Source organism: Urocitellus parryii, chromosome 11 (genome assembly GCF_045843805.1).
Source record: "Urocitellus parryii isolate mUroPar1 chromosome 11, mUroPar1.hap1, whole genome shotgun sequence".
Classification (NCBI taxonomy): Eukaryota; Metazoa; Chordata; class Mammalia; order Rodentia; family Sciuridae; genus Urocitellus; species Urocitellus parryii.
Window position 1 is genome coordinate 11732623 of NC_135541.1, and position 22656 is coordinate 11755278.

General features: G+C 47.1%; 1 protein-coding gene across 7 annotated transcripts in view; it reads right to left on the reverse strand.

Moving 5' to 3' along the window:
- Positions 1-22638, reverse strand: part of Emc1 (ER membrane protein complex subunit 1) — a 29244-nt gene extending 6606 nt beyond the window's left edge. Inside the window, exons 1-21 of one of the 7 annotated variants that reach the window (XM_026400803.2) lie at positions 22531-22638; positions 19984-20108; positions 19032-19097; positions 18751-18844; positions 17435-17563; positions 16148-16274; positions 15425-15574; positions 14926-15093; positions 14443-14514; positions 14022-14081; positions 13271-13393; positions 12464-12560; positions 11620-11742; positions 11032-11040; positions 9879-10078; positions 9575-9724; positions 8575-8736; positions 8074-8193; positions 5079-5216; positions 1138-1311; positions 193-403 (exon numbers count right to left, since the gene is read on the reverse strand). In XM_026400803.2, the coding sequence (XP_026256588.1) occupies positions 193-403; positions 1138-1311; positions 5079-5216; positions 8074-8193; positions 8575-8736; positions 9575-9724; positions 9879-10078; positions 11032-11040; positions 11620-11742; positions 12464-12560; positions 13271-13393; positions 14022-14081; positions 14443-14514; positions 14926-15093; positions 15425-15574; positions 16148-16274; positions 17435-17563; positions 18751-18844; positions 19032-19097; positions 19984-20108; positions 22531-22625 (2593 nt within the window). In that variant the 5' untranslated portion in view covers positions 22626-22638. Of the gene's footprint in view, positions 1-192; positions 404-1137; positions 1312-5078; positions 5217-8073; positions 8194-8574; positions 8737-9574; positions 9725-9878; positions 10079-11031; positions 11041-11619; positions 11743-12463; positions 12561-13270; positions 13394-14021; positions 14085-14442; positions 14515-14925; positions 15094-15424; positions 15575-16147; positions 16275-17434; positions 17564-18750; positions 18845-19031; positions 19098-19983; positions 20109-22530 lie in introns of all 7 variants that reach the window. The other 6 variants (XM_026400802.2, XM_026400808.2, XM_026400809.2 and 3 more) reach the window with 6 other exon arrangements.
- Positions 22639-22656: the final 18 nt, after the last annotated feature.

Here is a 22656-nt window from a genome sequence, read left to right on the forward strand (position 1 = left end):
AGGTAAGTGGTTCATCGAAATGAGGACTAAGAAGAAGTGGTCATCTTTATAGGGCAAGGCTAAACTTTCCCCCTGAATTGGAGCCCTTTTAGCCAACCTTCCATTATAGGTGGTCAGACAGGACAGCCCTTGTCCTTCAGTGTAGCTGCCTCAGGGAACCCGGCCATCCCAGAGCCAGCCCCCAGCACTCACTGAGCAGGTGTCGGCTGGTGATGCCCCGCTCAGTGATGGTGGCTTCCATGGCACTGATGGAGGAGGGGAAGATGTAGGATTGCTGGAGGACCTGGGGCAGCTGGGGACGGTCCAGGGAGCTGAAGGCGGTGGCATTGTACTGCTCGGTACCCTCATAGAGCTCCAGTGCAGTAAGCTCGTTGCGCCGCGCCTTGGTGTTCCAGTACTGATACTGCAAGGAGAGGAAAACTACTCTGAAAGGCACCTTTCGAATCAGCTATAGACCCAGGGAGGAAAAGAAGCGCCTAGCACACCAGCTTACTTCCTGGCTCCTAAGTTTACTAATTTTCAAGCCAGTTTAACTAGGCTATTCACAATTTGCCACATGACAAAGAAATTCTCAATATTCCTAGAAGCTATATTAACAGCTAACTAGATGCCTTTGAGTGCTTACCAGGTCCTAGGAATTGCTATTAGCAAGACGAGGTGACTGTTATCATCCCTATTCCACCAGTGATGTAATGCGGAAAGCTCACGCATTAATTCATAGTCACACAGTCAGGAATAGGAACAGCCAAGATCACACCTAGGCAGTGTGGTTCCTGAGCCTCTGCCCCTAACCAGGACCTATGCTGCCATCCAGAGACCTTTGGATCCTATGAAAACAGAGAGCAGCAACTGGGTTTCTGGAAAGAATTTAAGATGCAGGAGACCACTGGGCACAGTGGCACACACCTGTAATCCCCACGGCTAGGGAGGCTGAGACAGGTGGATGGCAAGTTGAAAGCCAGCCTCAGCAACAGTGAAGCACTAAGCAACTCATTGAGACGCTGTCTCTAAATAAAATACGAAATAGGGCTGGGGATGGGGCTCAGCGGCCAAATGCCCCTGAGTTCAGTCCCCAGTACTTGAAAAAAAAATGTAAGAGACCTCCTGAGCTACCTTATGTCCCTGGTCCCTTCTTACCACCACCCAATTCTCTGAATGCACAATATGGACAGGGCCCTTGGCTTTCTTCTGCACAGATGAGTGGATGATACGCCCAGTGACACCATCAATGAGGAAGATGCCAATGAAGGTGCGTTCATGGTGGACATCCATGCTCTCGGTCACCACGGCCAGCAGGTTGGGATTCAGGCTCTGGGGAGAGACAGAAAAGCTCCTTCAGAAAAATGACATGTCATGTGCTTGGCCTCACAGTGAGCCCAGGGCCACTGTGAGGCTGACCTGTGATTCACTGGCCTGGCAGAGGAACCAGTGTTTCTAGTCATAAGAGCTTCTCATCCCTGGGCTTAGTTTATGTCCACTGGGATTAGGGGCCACGCCAAGTGCCTTGACTCTCCCTTAATTCCCTCAACAACCCTGTGAAGTGGCTTATACCACCCACAGTCCACCAATGAGGAAGTCAGAGCAGTGAGGTGACTTGTTAAGTCTCAGAGCTGGCACTAACATGGCCTTTGGAGACCCCAGGTCTGGAACCTCAGGATACCACTCTAGCACTGTCACTTCTCTCCACCAGGACTGTTCTCCCCAAGGTCACCGGTAGCCTTTCTGCCCCTAACTCCAGTGGGTAAGTGCTGGTTCTCATATTACCTGACCAATAGAACCATCTGGGAGAGTGAGCACGCCCTCCTCACCCAGGACACCTCCCCCTGGTCTCCTTCTGCCTCACTGGCCTCCCCTTCCCAGCCTCTGGAGGAATCCTCCGCATTTCCCCAGGACCTTCATGATGGAAATACCCACAGCACTCAGGCCTTGGATGTTCCCCTCTACGTTCACCTCCTGGTGACCTCAGCCAACCCCTACCACTATTTATAGGTGCTGGCAATGTTCAAATTAAGTATCCAAGCCAGACCCCAGCTCCCAAAACTCCAGGTATTACCATCAGCCATTGACCTCTCCTTAGATTTCACCTGAAACTTCACAAGCCCCAGGCTGACTCTTTGGCTGTACCTGGCTGTGCCTGGGGCCTCCACCTCAGTCAACAGCACTCCATGTTTTGATGTCCCAGAATCAAACTGTCCAAGTCATCTCTCTCTCTCTCTCTCTGTCTCTCTCTCTCACACACACACACACACACACACACACACACACACACACCCTACCTATCAACATTTCCTATTGACTCTACTTTCAAAAAATATCCAGAATAAGTTTCCTCTTCACCACATCCTCCAACCCAGTTCTGCTGCCACCCAGTTCTGCTGCCACCCTCTTCCCTGGATGACGACAACAGCCCACTGGTCCTGCTTTCCTCCTGGGCCCTCTATAGTCCAGTCTGGGCTGCATGGGCCTGTTGAATCTCAGCCTACGTCACTTCTCTGCTCAAAGTTTCCCAGGGGTTCTTCCTCTCACTCCAAATGAAGCCCGAGTGGCAGCCTGTGATGGGTCCCACTGTCTTCAGCAGTCCAGGGCCCTCACTCGCTCTGTGCCGGGCACACAGCCTGCTGTGGTTCTCAAGCACATGAGGCATGCTCTGGTCCCTGTCTGGAAGGCTCTTCCCCAGGTGGCCACCATGACTCATTTCCTCCCTCTGAGTCTCTGCTTCTTTGCCACCTTCACAGGGAGGCCTTCCTTACCACCTGTTTTAAACCCGAGCCTGCCAACACACTGTATGATTTACCTATTTATTGTTTTCACTATTAACTTCTCTCAACTACAATGACAGCCTCATAAACTCCGGAAGTTTTGTTCTTTGATTCACTGCTGTATTCCACTATCTAAAAACAACACACGGCATCCAGCCAGCACTCAAAAATAGTCACGGCTAAGCCTCTGTGGACCTCCTTCCAAAACCCATGGCCACAGTGCAACCATAGGAAAAATATCGGGGACTCCAAAATTGAGAGGCATTCTACAAGACACCTGACTAGTACTCATCAAAACTATTCAGTGGGCTGGGGTTGTGGCTCAGTGATCAAGTGCCCCTGAGTTCAATCCCTGGCTCCCCCGCCACTCCAAACTCCAAATATATATTTAAAAAGGGCTCAGGACCTGGGGTTGTAGCTCAGTGGTAGAGTACTTGCCTAACATGTGTGAGGCACTGGGTTCAATTCTCAGCACCACATGTAAACAAATAAAATAAAGGTCCATCAACAACTAAAAGAATAAAAATAAAATAAAATAATAAAACTATGGAGATCAGGAGCCTGGTGTAGTGGCATATACCTGTCATCTCAGCAATCTGGGAGACTAAAGCAGGAGAATCACAGGTTTAAGGCCAGCCTCAATAACTTAGCAAAACCCTGTCTCAAAATTAAAAATAAAATAAAGGGCTCAGTGGTAGAGCACCTCTGGATTATGACTATGAAGTCACAAAGTCCTACTGGTAGCTACTATTCTTTTCAGCACATGAAAGTACAAGTGCTCTAGTTGATTTTAACTTTTATACTTATGGATCAAAGTTTATTTTTAAAATTTTATCTATGTATATATACACACACACTAATATGATTTTTTTTTTTTTTTAATGATCCTGAGGATGGAACCCAGTGTCTTGTACATGCCAAGCAAGCATTCCACCAGCCCAAAATGTACTTTAGAATTTGTAACATTTTGGGCATTCCAAATGAACTAAAACTGACTGCTGTCACATAGAAGATGTTCATCAATAAAGAATTCAAGTTAAGGACAGATGCGGTGGTGCATGCCTGTAATCCCAGCCGCTCAGGAGGCTGAGGCAGGAAGATCAGGAGTTCAAAGCCAGACTCAGCAACTTAGGGAGGCCCTAAGCAACTTAGTGATATCCTGTCTCAAAATAAAAAATGAAAAGGGCTGGGGGTCCTGTAGATATAGCTCATGGCAGAGTGCTTGCCTCACCTGCACAAGGCCCTGGGTTCAATTCGCAGCACCACCAAAAAAAAAAAAAAAAAAAAAAAGAAGAAGGGCTTGGATTGTGGCTCAGTGGTAGAGTGCTCGCCTAGCATGGGTGAGGCACTTGGTTCGATCCTTAGCACCACATAAAAATAAATAAGTAAAAATAAAAGCATTGTGTCTACCTACAACCAAAAACGTATTTTAAAAAAAGAAAAAGAGGAAGAAAAGGGCTGGGGATGTGGCTCAGTGATTAAGCACCCCTGGGTTCAATTCCCAGTATTGAAAACAAGGAATCAAATAAATAGGATTAATAATAATGTGACCCCGTGGCAGGCATTATTCCAAGCATGTTACCTTTAACCTTCAAGACAGTCCTCAGATGTCAGTGCTACTAACCCCATGATACTCGTGACAGTGAAAGAGTAGGTAAACTAAGTAAATGACCCCTGATGAAGAGCAAGTCTGTGGCTGGGCAAATCTGGACCTGACAGTCCCACTGGAGGCTTGCACTCTGCTGTGTGCTTCATGCTCAGGGAAGCAGCGTCTTGGGGAGGTTCCACAGTCTTGTTACACTATTCTACTGCACCCTCCTCTAACTTAGTCTCTGGCTCCATCAAAAGAGGTATGAAAGGTCATTACTACCAGGATTACCTTCTCACACAAGACGGTCTTGCAGCCCACCAGTCACCCTGTCTCCCTGACGGACTGACTAAGGGTTAGCCCCAGAAGGCTTTTATCAGTGCTACTACTAATGATAAAAGCTAACATCTATCAGGTAGTTACTATATACCAGGCACTGGGTTCAGCACACTATCTCATGTGATCATCACCACAACTCTAGGAAGAAGGTATATCACACCCAGGTTGGGGTATAGCTCAGTGGTAGAGAGCTTGCCAAACACAGGGGAAGCCCTGGGTTCCATCCCTAGCACCAAAGGGAAAAAATGACACCCACTTCACAAATAATAAATATAGGCTCAAAGGAATTAAAAGCAAAAGTAGGTCACCTATCTATTAGTCCTAGTGCCAGAACTGAAGCCCTTATTTCCCTCATTCTAAAGGCCTCACTCTGCCAGGCTGCTGTAACATACCTTGTAGAGCACACTACGGTCCCCCATCACCCGGCCCTGGGAATGGACATGCTCGCTGCTGCGTTTCCCCTTCACCTTGACAATCCGCTGTACTTCTGGGGGAATGGTCAGCTCCCAACTCAGTTCAGTGGTGAGATCCTAGGGCAGGAGAAAAAGTGCTTGTGTTCAGAAGGGGACACACAGACCTCAGACAGCTACAGCTGGTCCATCTTGCAGTTCAGTGTCTGAATATTCTGGGTTAAAAGAAACAAGATCAGAACTCCTTGAAAAATAGCAATAAAGACCTAGCTTATGAAGAAGTTTGGAACCCTTGGTTTGATTAAGAGAAATACTAAAATACCAGGCACAGTGGCCCACGCCTGTAATCCCAGAGGCTCAGGAGGCTGAAGCAGGAGGATCACAAATTTGAGGCAGACTGTAAAACTTTCTATTTATCTCAAAATAGAAAATAAAAAAGGCTGGGGATGTAGCTCACTGGTAAAGTGCCCCTGGGTTCAATTCCCAGTATTAAAAACAAAGAAAGAAAAATATTAAACCCAGTAAAGAAAAGAATACCCAACAGTATTCCATAAACAGTAATGTTTATCCAAGGAGGATGTCTCCAAGGAAAGTTTAGCATTTACTAATAAAATCTGAGATCCCTGCACACCAGGGCAGCAGTGAATTAGTCAGCTAGCCAGGACCTCAAAACCTTTCCATAGTCATAGGAAACAAACATGCATTCACCACTCAGTATGTTATTAGACATCCACACCACAGAATTACATGGAGCCCTTGGGGACAGAGGGCCCGGGACTGGAAAGGGACAGGAGCCTTCCCAAGTGCAAGTGCTCTTTCGATTCTTGATGTGACTGCTACATACACCAGTGGATTCCTTTCATGCAGGTTCATTGAGCCTCATGATTTTATACTTTTTTCAATGTTTCACTTAAATCAAAATGGAATTCTGAACAAAAGGTTAAGGCAGAAAACACATCAGATGAAAAAAGCAAATAAATACAGGCCAATTTCCTTTCAGTAAGAAAACTTTCATGAGACACAGGTGTGTATCCACACAGCTGTGGACACAGCCTCATAAATGCACATGCACCAGAGAAGAGGCATCGAGTGCCATGGGACGACAGCGGGGATCGGGTGGCGGGGCTCTCACACCCTGCTGTGCGCCTCGGTAGCAATGCAATCTCTCGTGATGAGAATGAATTCGTGTATTCCTTAAGTGTTTTAATAAACCTTTTTATTAATACCAAATAAGGTGTCTTTGCCACAGCCTCCTTTGAGGACTCACTAAAACATTCACATGAGGGGACAGGCAGTGAACACGCTTGGAGGTCAGATGGAAAGGCAGCCCTGGCTTGGGCCCATGGGAAGATTCGCCTCCTCCATCTTCCCTTAATCACTGTTGACTCGGATGAAGTCCCCGGGGCTCCACTGACTCACAACAGCCACGTCCTCTTTGCTCCCCTGTCTACAAAGAACATCTCCTGCAAGGTCCCTTTTATGAACTTAGAAAGATAATTTCCTTTTTCCCCTGAGGGTAAAGCATGTGTTTTCTGAGCAGGCCACTCCTATGCTGTTTACGATAAAGTTGAGCTGCCACACATACGTCAGGAAAGGGCATCACACTGTCAAAACCTCCAATGGAACTGTTTCAGTGTCAGCCACTGATTTACACGACTTACATGTAAGAATCCCTGGATCCTCACAGCAACCTCGTGCAGGTGCCTTTACCATCTTATTTTATAGACAAGAAAACATTGGAGATATATGCCCCAGTTCACAAAGTTAATGTGACAGAGCTAAGCCAGGCATGACGGCAATGCCTGTAATCCCAGTCATTCAGGCTAAGGCAGGATTGCAAGTTCAAGGCCAGCCTCAGAAATTTAACAAGACCCTGTCTCAAAATAATATAAAATAATATGGGGGAGTGGCTCAGTGGTAGAGTGTTCCTGGGTTCAATCCCCAGTACTGCAAAAATAAATAAATAAATAAAAGCCCTTCCAGGACAGGAGAGGAGGTCTCTCTGCTGAATACACACCACCAAGTACCCCTCTATGTAGCCCTGCTAACTAGGCCAAAGCCATCGTTTGTGAACCTCAGAGCTGGTGTGTATTGCTGTATGGAAGAGCTCAGCTCAAGTGCGTCAGGATCAAAGCAAACCAACCCTATTTCTAGAAATAAAATTTAAAGCACATGCTTTTTCAAGAGCTGTCCTATAATATCTCCTTCATATAAATATACAACTCATTACTCAACCCCTATTCCCATGTCCCACCCTCCTTTCCCTCTAAGAATAGGGGAAAACATCTTTTCCCTGGGCTATAAGGAAAGAAATGTGGAATGAAAAGTTCATGAGGGCCAGGGATGGTGGGCACACCTGCAATCCCAGTGGCTCAGGAGGCTGAGGCAGAGGATCTCTAGTTCAAAGCCAGCCTCAGCAACTTAGACCCAAAGACCCTGTCTTGAAATAAAAAATAAAAAGAAATGGAGATGTAGCTCAGTGAAGGACCTCTGGATTCAATCCCTAGTACCAAAAAAAAAAAAAAAAAAAAAAGGGCCATGAGGGAGCCGTGCACAATGGCCCATGCCTGTAATCCTAGCAAATCGGGAGGCTGAAGCAGGAGGATCACAAGGTCAAAGCCAGCCTCAGAAAAAGCGAGGTTCTAAGCAACTCAGTGAGCCCCTATCTCCAAATAAAATACAAAACAGTGCTGGAGATGTGGCTCAGGGGGTGAGTGCCTCTAAGTTAAATCCCAATACCTAAAAAAAAGGCCAAGAGGACAGAGGCTTAGTCCACCATGCACTGCTCTGTCCATAGCACCCAGACCACGTCCTCCAAGCAGAACCTGCCAACCAACATGAGCAAGTGATCGATTTTCAATCAGATACTAGGGTTGTGCTGATCTAAAAGTACAAAAAGATGAATAGCATCTCAGTTAAATAACTTGGCAACACCCACATCCTCCCACAAAGAGTCCTGCCAGAGCACTCTTCCTACCTTTCGAAGCCGGTATCCACTCAGCCGTCCCTGCTCTGCATCCACCAAATAGAAGAAGATGGAAGGGGCAAGCTCATGTAGCTGTCTCAAGACATTCCGTGTGGCTGGGAAAGCTGTGACCTTGAAAACCCCAGAGAGCCCATACAAAACGTTAAAGAAAAATTCAGGAATTGCTCAGCCCCATTTCCCAATACTCACTACTGCTTCCCCATAAGAGACAGCCTCAAAAATAAAAGAGCAAATCCTAAAGGAACTAGAGGCAACTCCGATTAGGGATTAAGCTTAATTCTACTAAGTACCTGTGTATTCACAAGTGCAGAAACGCAAGTCACAAAAAAGCCAGGCACACACAGCAGTCATGTCTCTGAGGGACGGTCTGAGGTCAAGCATATGCTGACTGCAGATAGCATCTGCCTGTGCGCCACCTGTGTCTGACCACCCCATGCCACACCCTACTCCACCTGCCATGTCCCAGGAATGCATCCCCCAGGAATGTAGTACCTTGTACTCATCATCTATCAACAGCAGCACCTTGGCATAGTCTTGATCCATGACCGGGAGAAGCAAGGACTGCAAGATGGGCCGCTTTAGCACGGGGGGAGCCACTTGACTCCACTTCCCAAAAATGGGATTAAAGACGTACAGAGAACTCATTCCTGTTTCCTAAAATGGACAGAGCAAACTGTCAAAAAATTTGCAAATCCTAAGGGTAAAACAGTATAGCTGAGACTTTGGCTCAACTGTGAGAAAGTCCTATTCTTTTGCCCTCTTTGTGGAAATACATTCTTGGCTGAAGGTGAATAGTCCCAGAGCTAATGTCAAAGGAAAAAAACAAACTGCCTTTGGCTCCAAACATAACCAAGAACTGGACACACTGAAGAACAAATAAGAGCCAGGCACAGTGGTGCACGCCTGTAATCCCAGTGGCTCAGGAGACCGAGGCAGAAGGACTGCGAGTTCAAACCCAGCCTCAGCAACTTAGCAAGGTCCAAGCAAATTAACAAGACTTTGTCTCAAAATAAATATAAGAAGGGCTGGGGATGTGGTTCAGTGGTTAAGTATCCCTGGGTTCAGTCCCAGATACAAAAAAAAAAAAGAACAAATAAGAAGGTCAAGTAAATACCAATTCAGCAACCCCCACAACGGCCATTCCAGAAGTGTCCACATTCCCTCTCTCTTACTATCAGAGATCCCCCAAATCCATTCTAATTTTGGGAGAGAGATATTTATAAATAGCTTTGTGTTCCACCCTTCCTTATAGAAAACAGTCACTCAGTCACCAACAGTAGCCTATGACTAGAAAAGAAGAAAGCTGGCTAGAGCTAGATCCATTTTCTAGTCAATTCCTCCTGCCAGGCAAGAAACTGGAAGAAACAACCCCCAACCCCTGAATGTTCCTCTTGGGCACTTGGAGGATTCCAAAAGCCTGGGAGAAAATTAAATTTCAAAACACCAAAAGAGCCACACCCACTCTGCCTCAAGTCACACAAGACAGCCTCACCTTGTCCTTCACCAGGAGGGTGCACTGGGGCGGGTGGGGGAAGTGAGCAGTAGTTCTCTGGACCATCAGTTTAAAGGAGGAATCTGGCTTGACGCTGGGTAGATACTGTTTCCACAGGATGGTGCCAGAGCTGCTCTCAATGCCAAAAAGCTGCAAGGTAAACAAATACTCGACTCACTACAGAGAAGCCAAAGAACTGATTCCGTCCTTGCAAACTGGAACCAGTGCCATCCTCTAGCAAGGCTTTTTGACTCCCACCCCCTGAACTTCAGAAGATTTGGTACCCGGAGCCTACAGCCCTCACCTTGCCTGAGGCTGTTACCATCACCATCATCTTCTGCAAGTTGAACTCATCTCTGGCCAAGGTGTCGATGTTGATCTCGTTCTTAATCTGACTTCGGGGCTTCCGAGCATCGTAGAACATTTTCCAGAGGTGTGAAGTCCACGCCTGCAGCAGAATGAGCTGAGACGAGAGGCGTTTCAGGAACATCCCCAGCAGGCCATCTGGCATCAGGAAAAGGGTAAAGCACTCCCCATCAGACAGGGGGTCTGGCAAGGTGTCTGGACCCACTCTCCAAGGAGGACCCTGCTCTCTCCTGCAGAGCATCCAGGTCACTCTTGCTCCAGGCCAAAGCCCAAAGGGCAGTTTGCTCTGACACCCACAGTCTCCCACTTAGCCACACTCAAGCTTCACAAACCCAGCTCCTTTAACCATGTCTGTCTGGAACTGGGACTAGAGGACTAAGAGGCCAGGTTCACCATGCAGGATGCAGCCATGCTGTGAATGTCTAGCACAGTCCCACACCGAGGGTGGTGGGGAAGGCTTCTGGGTGCCACACAGAGCCAGAGAGTATGGGGTGGGGGTGAAGGGGCACGAGTATGTTCACGTGTATATCATGTCACCTCCCATTGCCTCATTCCTATTCTGTCAACTGATCAACATCACCTGACAGCATACCTGTGACCCATCCCAAGGCCCTCCTTCCCTCTAACCCTAACTTCATCATGAGGCTGCATTCTTCAAATCTTCATGGAGACTTGGTGGCAGCTACCAGGTGACACAGTAAACAGCCGTGTCTCTGGGGCCTGCTGGCCTGGATTAAAATCCCAAATCTACTCCTTACTCCTGTGTGACCTTTGGGCCTTGAGTTCCTCATCTGTAAAATAGCCTGCATCCTGGAGGGCTGTTATAGAGATCAGATCACAGAACACAGATACAGGACTTAGCATGGTGCCTGGCACGTAAGTGCTCACTACAAAATAGAACCATTGTTGATCTATTTTCCATTCACCTCAGCTCAAGGAAGAGAAGTGAGGGGCAGAGAGAACAAGTCACAAGTAGAGCAGTTCACACGCACAGCATACACCTCATTGATGCAAGTTAGGAAAAACAATTAATCAAAAGCTAGCCGTGTGGGCAGGCAGCAAGCAGCAAGGCGGCAGGAGGTGGGCTTTACCTTGAATCGCTGGATCCAGGAAGCAGAAATAAACAGTAAAGTCAAATTAATTCTCCACTTAAGAAAATTTGCAATGCCTAGCAGGACACCTGGCCCAGAGCAGACCCTAACAATCACTTCCATGAAGGGGAGAGGAAGGAGGCAAAACTGAATCAGAGTGGGGTGGATCAATCTTATCTGGGCAGTAGGGACTACGGCTGGCTTCGAAGGACATGGAGCTATTTCCATAATAAACAGATTAATCCAGTCCTGTCTCTCCAAGTGTGGACAGTGCCTAACAACTGTGCCTGACAACCTTTAGATATTCAGGGGATGAGAGCTATTGTTTTACTGAGTGTTTTTTTTTTTTTTTGGCCCCAGAATCTTTCCTGGGGGATTCACAGTTCACTCATACACTGGAAAGGGTGGCTACACAAACCACAGGGCCACCAATGCACTGGAAATGGAGCTCATTCACAACAGACTGGCCATCTGGCTGAACCAGGGTGCCAGGGTGCCATGAGGCAGCATCTCCTCGGGTTCAACTAGCAAACTCAGTCCAGGGCAGCCCCCTCCAACACCTCTGCTGTCCCATCCCTGGGTTCATACCTGCCTTCTTGCCAAATTCTCCTTCCAGCTCAGCCTGCGCCCCAGTCAGGGGGAGGTCCACCATTTCCAGGCACACCACTTCTGCCAGGGACTCCTCCCGGGTCCACAACACCACCTTCCCTGCTATGGGAAACCAGTTTGCAAAAGCTCAGCTTGCCTCCCTGACCTGTGGCAAAGCCAGGCACGCCGGTACATGCTTGTAATCCCAGCAAGTCAGGAGGCTGAGGCAGGAGGATCACAAGTTCAGTGACAGCCTCAGCAATTTAGTGAGAATTTGTCTCAAAAAAAAAAAAAAAAACCAGTAAAAAAGGGCTGGGGGCTGGGGTTGTGGCTCAGTGATAGAGTGCTTGCCCATGTGTGAGGCACACTGGCTTTGATTCTCAGCACCACATACAAATAAGTGAATAAAATAAAGGTCCATGAACAACTTGAACATACATGTACACATACACACATATACATATATGTAAGCATACATGTAAGTACACATATACGTATACGTACAGATACACGTATATATATATATGTACACATATACCTATATAACAGGGCTGGGGATGGAGCTCAGTAGTAAAGCACCCCTGGGTTCAATCCCCCATACCAAAATAAAATAAAAAAGGAATCAGAAATAGCAGAGTAAGGAGCTGAAATCAGCAAGTCAAATGCGAAACGTTCTATATGCCACCCTACAATGCTAAGGAATTACTCAAAAGTAGGTGACATATGGTTCTAGAGAAAATATTCAAGCTATACTCCACTTGAACCTTTCCCAGACCTGTTCGCAGCCCCCCAAAACCAGTCTGGGCAGGCTGAAACAAAACCAGGTTGAATGAGGTGCACTCACCCAGCTGCTGTAGAAAAAGGAGCAGGTGATCCTGCGTCTGCACCAAGGCCCGGTAGCCAACTGAGTCGTCCTTCTTCAAGAACACCTGGATGTACAGCTAGAAACCAAGATCATAAGAATCCCAGGATTCAAGTATTAGGCACATCAGGTCCAGGTCACGGCAACATCTACAACTACCATCCACACACCAACAAGGTAACACACGTTCGCTGGAGTCAATACAATGGTCCCTCAGCTCTCTCAGACCAGTCCATGAAGGAACCCAAGCACCTGATGATATCACATCACCCATCCATGCCCTACAAAGCCAGCAGGAGGCCAGGACTAGAATTCCCATCATAAGATGAAGAAGCCACAGCCGAGAGGCTGAGGAACACGACTCAGTTCCCTGAAGGAACACTGGGATCACAAACACAGGCTGTGCAGCTCAGCAGCCCCAGCTGCACCCCCAGCAACACGTCTTACCAGCTCTGCAACTCTGGATACGGTACCAACTGCCACCAGGCCACAGTTACATTGGTAAAACCAAGTCAGTAACTAGCACTTCAGAGGACCACAGGAAGGCCACATCAATTTGTGCATCGGCAAAAAGCTCATCACAGGGCCTAGGGCACAGTGACAACCAGGCATAAATAATATCTGCCTTGGCTGTTATCTATGACCAGTCAGAGGCTCAGGAAAGAGCTAGAACCCATGTCCAGAGCCCTAACCCAGGACCCATGGCTGTGACCTAGCTCTGAGGACAGGAAGCCCCATGCTGAGACACCTGCAGGTTTTCAACGTCTTCAGGCCAAGGCCATGGCTCACCCGCTCTGGCCGAGTGTCATTCTGTTCCAGGCTAAACGAAATTGCAGTGTCCAGCAGTCGCCGACCCGTCTCTACTAAGTAGAGGTTAATGGTGTAGGTCTGGTTGAAGCAAGCCAGCGAGTCCTAGGAGTGCAAACAGCACACATCAACTAGAGGAATCTGCCAATGGTCAGTCCCCCAAAAGATGTCCAATACCAGGGGCAAATACCCTAGAGAAGGGACCAGGCCAGAAAGGGAAATAGGTGCAGGGGAAAATAAAAAAACAGAGAAAGCCAATTACTGAGGCAGAAATGAGGCACCTGGGTAAATAAATGAAATTACAACTACTACACTTGTTTTAGAAGGAACCAGTAAGTAGAGTGTGGCACAGGCATCCCAGAAAGAGGCGAGACTGCCCAAGGACAGAAAGCAGGGAAGAGCTCACAGGAAGCCACAGCTACAACCCGTGCCTTCAGCCAGGGCCACGCTTCTGTCGCACAGCAACTGCACAGGGTACACTCAGCTCTACCAGCTGGACCCCAAAAGAAACAGGGGAACTGAGGCCTAGAGAAGGATGCAATTAGCAACAGATTCTATGGATTCTACCTCTTCATCTCACTGTGAAAAAGGGTCAAGAGCAACACCATTTAATTGACAGTAGTTAGAAACCCAGGGGAACTCAGGGAGACCAGCTAGCCTCAGCTGCTCCCCACTTGCCCTAGTGGCCTCCTGGGACTCCAGGTCTGGCACGCTGCCAGATGCCACACCCTACCTGTGCACTAGACTTCTCCGAAAAGCTCCCCATTGACCCATCTTCAGAATTGCTAGGTTTCTGCTAGAAGAAAGAGAAGGACAGAAGAAAATTCAGATGAAGGGTCCCTTCCAATCCCAAAACAAAGCTTTTATTTCTGTCTTCTTGTCTCTTAGAGAAGGCAAATCTCACTTCTCATCCTGCCCACAAAGCCTATGTGGTTTCTAACTCCCAGGTGAAAGTGGGGATGTCCTATTAAGGCCTCCTTCCTGGGGAGAAAGGGGGTACGCAGAAAGCTCCAGATATGAGGCAAATTCATCTTTCAGCAGCCTCATGTATTCAACCTGACCAGAAGAATGCTCCCAGATTACTGGCTCAGGGCTCCCAGCAGAGAAGAGTCAGGACCCTCCCCCCACACCCGGCTAAGATTCTCAGTACTCACCACTTCGTTTCGACAGGTCATGACTGCGGCCACGGTTTTCTCCCCAGTGGTGCCAAAGCTCACCAGGGCAGTCTGTGGGGAAAGGAAGGGTCAGTTCCCAAATGGGAGCTATGCCAGCCAGCAGCCTTCTGGAAGATCACCTGTCTTGGAGTTCAAAGTGTTCCCAGCTTTGAAAATGATGGCCAGGGCATCTGTGAGCAGAAGCAGGCCTCAGCCACATCTAACAAGCCAGGCACAAGTCCCCCTAAGCCCCATGTTGCTCTTGTATCCATAAGAGGCTTTGAATGACTGTGGACTCCAAGGAAGGTGACAGTTTAATTCTAAAGACCCTCCAAGAAGAAAAAGTATCCTATTCCTACTGTAAGGCTACCTCCAATCTCGGTCCAGAAGCCAATGCCTCCAGGTTCGAGGACACTGTCTCCTAGCATCGATAGCCCAGTCATTCACTCCTGAATCCTAGCCACCCACACTGCCAGTGGTTACCTGGGGGAAGTTCTTGAGCAGACTCAGAGCCCCGTGGTGGTAGTGCAGCAGAGCATAGTGATTTGGGGACAACTGTAGGAAGAACTGGGCCCGAGAAGGATCCACTGGGGTGGGCTGTGTTGGCAGGACCCGGGGTTGGAATCCACTTCCAAATTCTAAGTCAAGAGACTAAGGGAGGAAAGAACAAGGAGGATGAGGACATGAAGCCAACCAGTGACTAGCCCCCCAAGCTGGTGTCCTCTGCCCCACTTTGCTAGAGGATGTAACTAAGCCAGGCAGGTGGCTCCAGAAGCTCCCATTCAGCTTCCTCAAAGGGGAAAGTGGCCCATTTCCCCTGACACCAGCTCTGCCAGAGGCTTGAACTTCTCCTCAGGCTACCACAACCCAAAAAAGAAGCAGCACCACCACCAGAAGAAAGGCCCCCATAGAACTGTGTGCCCCATCCACGCCCCGCAGGCAAAGCCGAGGACCAGGGAAAGCAGCTGCAGCCCGTCGTCACCTGCAGTGGGATCTGCCGCAGTTCCCACTCTGTCTCCAGGGCCAAAGTGTGGAGGGATCGTGAGCCTGGGTCAGGGCACACCAGCACAGCCTCATCCACCAGGCCACAGGCTCCGGTAAGACGGTGCAGCCATGGAGTCGAAACCCTGACCTGCAGAGGGACAACACAACAGGACACTCACGAGGGATCTTCACATTTCTCTCAGCTCATCAGCAGCATCACTGCTAAAATCCCATGGAGGGTCCTAAGCTCAAAGGCTTGGATTGTGGTTGGTTCCACAGGGGTTTTCCTGTCCCCAACCCAACCCCAATGGGCCTCCCAAGAACCTCCAAAGACAAAAAAAAAAAAAAAAATCAGGAATTTCTTTCTGGTCACTTGAAAATACACCAGATAACTATAAATGCCTAACACTTCGGACAGGTATTTCCCTACTATCTATCAAATGTGGCTTCCTATTGTTATTTTACAGAATTATCTTAGAAGACACCTACATGCAGTGACTAGATCTGTGTAATTTTTAGCCACCCCAGAAGAGAACCACAAGAAAAAACGTACTTTAAATACACACAGATGAAGACAAGACAGCAGCAAGTGACCAGAATTAGGGACTAAATGACTTTTGCAACTGTCCAGCCAACTTTTCTGGTCCCCAGTGCAAAAGAAGGGTTTTCTTGACTCCCCTCCCCATTCACGAGGCTCCTCAAGTGCCATGCCCTCCCATACCTGCTGAACAATCTCTCCATCTTCCACGTTAAACTTGACAATGTTCACATGGCTAAAGGGAACGATGCCGAGGGCCCACACCACCCCAGAGCCGTAGGAATACACCATCTGGTAGTGGATGCTGTCACTAAGAGGCAAGAGAGAGCAGGGGCAACAGCTTTATCCCTCAGACAGGAACATCTTTAGGGGTCTTCCAAAACTTGGATGCTAATCCTTAGACAGATGTCACAAACTGGAAATTCCCAGATAGGTTTGTTTATCTCACACAGTTTAGAGTTTTACTTCTGGGTTTGTTTTGTTTGCAGTTCTGAGATCAAACCCAGGACCTCATGCGTACTAGGAAAGCACTCTACCAAAAGACCCCTAGTCTTTTTTTTTTTTTTTCATTGCTTTTAGGGGTTTGTTTAGCAGTATTGGGGACTGAACTCTGGGGCACTCTATACTACTGACCCATACTCCCAGCTCTTTTTATTCTCATTTTGGTATAGCAGCTCAGTAAATTGTCCAGGCTGGCCTTGAACTTGCAATCCTTCTGCCTTAACCTTCAAAGTATATGATTTCAAGTGTATTTCACCACACCTAATTACCTTGCTTTTGTTTTTAATTTCTTGTAAACATTCCTGAGATTATACATAAAAATAATATTTCCAGCTTTTCTTAGGTCAGAGATGTGGTGACACTGGACCTAAGTATAAGCCTATGTACCTACAGAACACCAATCAGCTGAGTAAGGCTGACCCCTGGAGGTAAGCTAGGTACACTGCAGTTCCCAGCAGTCCTCATCAGGCCAATGTGACTCATAGATATTACACACTTGGTCCCACAGGAATTTGACTTTTGATCCCATCCGTATCTGAAAACTGCCACACGAGGTCTAAACAGAACCTTTCCTTCTCCTCCCAACTCTTGTTCCTTCTCAGCTTCAAGTGTCCTCCACCAGACCCCTGGAAACAACTGTTCTTGATTATTCTAGCTCTTACTATGAACGAAAGGCTCAGTCTAACTGGAACTAGAAGTGGAAAGGCCCAGAGCACCACACCCAGGAGCAAGCAATACCCAACCCACGGCTCCCTTGCTTGGTGGCTCAGGGGTTTTCTCCTCCCTGCAAAGACACTCCAGGCATAGCCACAGCTTCTGCCTTCAGACCCACATCCAGGGAGCACAACCCACCACACATGACACCAATGTGCAGGGGGCCTGGCAAACGCTGGAGGCCCCTTAAGGAGAAGGAGGGGCTTATAAGGGAGAGGAAATATGTAGCCACCATCTGGAAGGAGACAGCCTTACCTTTCTGGGAGTTGTTCTACCCACTTCAGATGCCCACTGGAGAGGTGATGGAGGGCAAGAGTCGTCCTCTTCAGGACTGCAACATACCTCACAGAGTCCTGCAGGCCCACCAGCCCAAGTGCCTGGAAACTGAGTACAAGTAGAGAGTGAGCCTCAGGCCAGAGCAGACAGTCCCACCACTGTCCCTGTGGCTTGGTAGGTAAGAAAACAGACTTTGAATTCAAACATACTTGGATCTTAATCCTGTCTCTGCCAGCTTGTTAGCTGCCTCAAAAGTCTACACACTGCTTCCCTAAACCCCCCAAATTCCCTAAGGGCTGCTCCTTTCTTTCCATGGAACTTCATAGCAAACAGATCACAACCCCCTACCATGCACCCATGAGACAGTGCTATCATTATCGGGCTACCTGCCTGTCTGACTGTAAACTTGATGGAAGAAGTTATTTCACATATATGCCCATTGCCTGGGGCCACTAAGAATTTACCAGGTGAATTACCATCCTAAGACATATAAGCTAATGTAAATGACTCTATAACTTAACCTTGGCAAAGATGGAACAGTGGCTCAAGCTGTTTTCTAAACATGAAACTAAAACACAAAGTTTTATATTACGTTCTCATACCTAGAACATGGCAAAGTTCATGCATCATGACTAGGAAAAGAATTCAAGCATAAGAATAAGCACTGGGGGCTGGGGATGTAGCTCAAGGGGTAGCACGCTCGCCTGGCATGCGTGCGGCCCGGGTTCAATCCTCAGCATCACATACAAACAAAGATGTTGTGTCTGCCAAAAACTGAAAAATAAATATCAAAAATTCTCTCTCTCTCTCTCTCACCTCTCTCTTAAAAAAAAAAGAAAAAAAAGAAAAAGCACTGTGCCTTGCACAGAGCTCTGCATCTAATAGGTGCTCAGTAAATGCTGGCTGAGTAAACATGTGCCACACAGAACATCAAGAACAGATGTTTGATAACCAGGCACAGTGACATACACCTATAACCCCAGTAGCTCAGGAGGCTGAGGCAGGAGGATCCCAAGTTCAAAGCCAGCCTCAGCAACTTAGGCCATAAGCAACTTAGAGAGACTGTTTCAAAAAATAAAAAGGGCTGGGGATTTGGCTCAGTGGTTAAGTGTCCCTGGGTTCCTGAGTTCAATCCCTAGTACCAAAAAGAAAAAAAAAAAAAGGCATTTGGTGATCTTTGCCTTTTCATTTATCCTTGGGGGAAAAAACAAAAGGCCTAGGGTTGCTGCCCATGCAGTTCTGTGCTCCACAGAGACTTTCACTCATCCAAAATGAAATACGGCTTCCTCCCTTACCTGCCACTGTCCAAGGTTATCTCCCAGTTCAGGCCCCCAATGTTAGTCTCCCAGGAACGCATGATGCGGCCTCCATTGGACACAGTGATTGCATCTGGAAAAGAAAAGACCAAGGTGAAATTATTTCCCAAACTTGCTCTGTCACTTCCTAGGGTCCATATAAACAGATGATAAACAGGAGCACCCCTCCTCTTTTCCCTATCAGACCCCATACAAAGGAAGGAACCAAGGAATGGGAAGGGGTTGCCCCCACAGTGGAAGCCCCGCAGGCCTCTGCTCACCCTGTCCATGGAGCAGCATGGCGTCCACAGCCCCCTCTGCCGTGCCCTTGTCCACGTGGCGCCACACTGAGAGACACAAAAGTCAGGCCTTACTATGAACATTACCATGACCCAAAAAGAGGACTGAAGAGGTCTTTGTTTGCATAAAAGCCTCCAATTTTATTTAGAAGGAGGAAAAAAATTCAACTAACTGCCCAAGATGCAGTCCTGCTCGCTGCATAGGAGGAGTAGAGAGGAGGCACAAATATGCCCATCTGAAGTGTCTGCTCATCCAGTCCCCACTGCCACCCCCATCAAACACATAAATGAGATGGGTATGATGATGCACACCTGTAATGCCAGCTACACAAGAGACTGAAGCAGGAGGATTGCCAGTTGGAGGTCAGTCTGGGCAACCTGGCAAGACCCAGTCTCAAAATAATTTTTTTTTAAAAAGGGCTGAGGATGTAACTCAGTTTACAGTACTTGCCTAGCAATTGCAAAGCCAAAGGTACTATAAAGAAAAAAAATATATATTATATGCACATATACATAAAAGCATACACACAAAATAAATAATGATAAGATTAACAAAAAATATTACAAGAAAACAGTGATTATAAATTCTATTTTCATGATTTTAGTGCCTAAACACAATCCACCCAGCAGATGTGATTTCAAGGTAGGAGTTACTGCAAAATAGTATAATGTGCTTTCTGCAGCAGTGTCTTATTTAAGGATACTCAAGACTGAGACAATAAACTGCAAAGGCCAGTGCTAGGAATATGTGAATTAGTCAAAGGTGAGAAGAAGTCTGAAAAAACTATCACAATCCACCAAGAAAGGCACCTTTTAGCCATCATGTCCCTGAATTGGGGACTAGTCAGGCAAGCACAGCAAGCCACAGGCCACTTGGATTTATAGCTATCAGCCTTGCCACCCTGAAGCCAGTCATTCTGCACAGCTCACTCACAGATTTCCCCAGTTCGGGAATTTAAAGCTGCAATCACATTCTTCTCCGTGGCCACAACCAACTTCTTGGATCCAGGGGAAAATTCCAAGGAGGCAAACTTGAGCTTCCCAACATACTGCTGTCTCCTGAGAAAAAGAGTGCAGGGGAACACAAGGGTCAAAATCACTGCACAAAATGCTTTGCAAAAAGACAACTCACTGGGTTATCATCATCACACCTACCTTAAGACAGATAAGAAGTGGTTGTTAATGAAAAGAGCTGACTAAAGGCAAGATGTCCATGCAATGCAGTCAGAAGCAAAGGGAACGAGGGTATGTACCTCTGAACAGCTGAGAAATACTAAGTCTTCCAGCTTAGTATTTGCTCAAGGTGATACTTTAAAAAGCCCCCGTCCCAAATCCCACTAGAACAAAGCTAAAGTCTTTTCTGTATTCACTGATAGTCTGACTAGGCACTCACTTAAAAATGGAAGAACCCAGGCCCTGCCTTCAACGAGCATACAATCCAACTCTTTTCACTAGCTATGGAGAAAAAAGCATTTCCAACCCAGCTCCACAAACTGGGTGAGGCCTTCGTCCTCCGTGGCCCTTTGTAAGCCCACACATACTCAGTATCCACCTGATTAGCACTCACTCTCTCGCTGGGCTACATCCACCACTCAGCACTCTTACCTGCACAAAAAGGGAACAAAACTAGTTTCACAAGGTAGACTGTCGCATACAGGAGTGCTTGCCCGTTCCTATCAAAAAAGGTCTGCCATCCCTAGCACACTAAGTACACATGACATTTACACTGCATTTCTCTTTATTATGATGTTGCTTGGTCTAGGTTTTGTTTTGTTTTTTGTTATTTTTTTTTTTTTTTGTGGGACTGGGGGCTAAATCCACAGGCACTCAACCACTAAGCTACATCCCATCCCTTCTTCATTTTTTATTTTGATACAGAGTGTTACACAGGCTGGCCTTGAACTTGTAATCCTCCACCTCAGCCTCCCAAGTACCTAGTCCAGTTTTTTTGTTTTGTATGTTTTTTAAAGAAACCAAACTAGTAGTAGAGAGATGGGTTTATATTTGGCAGTTTCTACCTGCATTTGCACATATTTTATTCTCACTGTATCCACTGAAAAACCCTACAAAGTATGTTAAAAAAAAAAAGTAGTATTACCCCCATTTTACAGGTGAGAAACTCAAAGCCCAGAGAGGTCAATTAATTACTGTTAGAACTAGGACCCAAAAAGAAGACTTTCTGACAATAAATCACATTATCTCTTGAAATACTGTTGTTTTGGCCAGTGCAGTGGTACATAGCTGTGGTTCCAGCTACTCAGGAAGCTAAGGCAGGAGGATCACTTGAGGTCAGGAGTTTGAGACCAGCCTAGGCAATACCCAATTGGGCAAAACCCAATCTCTAAATTGGGGGACGGGGGTACTGGTAGAGTGCTTGCCTAGTATGTGTTAAGACCTGAGTTGATCCCCAGCCCTGCAAAAAGGATGGGGAACGTGGTGCTGGGGGTGTAACTCAATGCATGTGCACAGCCCTGTGTTCAAGTCCCAGCAATGCAAAGATGGGTGGTGGTGTAACATCGCTCATATGGAAAATATGAAAAAAGCATAAAGGTATAAAAACAAACCTATAATACCAATGATATGGACTGAATATTATGAATCTATCTGAGACAAAAACAATTCACAGAAGAGGAGATATCTGAGTTGGGCCCTGATGGAGTGTAAACAGTAATAATGGGTAACATTTATTGATTGCACTCTATGAATCAGACTTTGTGCTAAGTACTTTAAAGAGATTATCTCATTCATCCTCTGAAATTCTATAGGACAGTTAGTAAGCTCGTTTTACAGATAAGTAAACCAAGGCACAGAGAGGTTCAGTCACTTTCCCAAGACTACAAATTCTTAGGGGCATCCTGTGCAAAATGAAAATATTTAAATGGACATTTAAATAGAAGCAAGCCATCTACAGGGCCTTAAGGAAGGGGTAAGTGAATAAGTTCATGGCATTTCCTGGCTGATGAGTTTGGGGTGGCCATACTCTGAGCCCTGGGCTGCCCTGGGATGAAAAAGGGGGAAGAGGCCTCAGTTTAAGACTTATAAGACATAAAGCCCTGTTTACGTGCCTAGGAGACAACAACCAATTAGAGAAAGAATGAAAGTCCACTGAGGCCTGGTGACCTCTGACACCCGGGAGACCAGCAAGCTGACAGTCATAGAAATGAAACCTGAAGAGGGAGAAGGAATCAGTGATCCCTGACCAGAACCCCAAAGCCTGCCTGTATGGTGGCGCCGACACCGTGGGCATGCAACCTGTACAGTACAAGGACCAGCTTAGAAGAGGCGCCCGACGCTTGACTTAATGCTACTCGGTAGTTGTCTAAAAATTCTTGGTTTCTGATTTAAGAAATCACATATTTTCATTTTGCACAGGATGCCGCAAGTCATGTAGCCGATCCTGCTTCAACGGTAACCTCCCGGTAAGAGACAGGTGCTGGGAAACCAGCCATCTACTTCGCGAACAGGCCGCACACGTACACACCAATCAAACTTGCCCACTTGGTCTTCATACACTGCGGCCGCAGGGATAAGCAGCGCAGCCCAGAGCCACCACCGGGAAGCTAGCGTCGCCGCCATGACGGAAACTCAGGCGCCGCCGGCCCGGCAT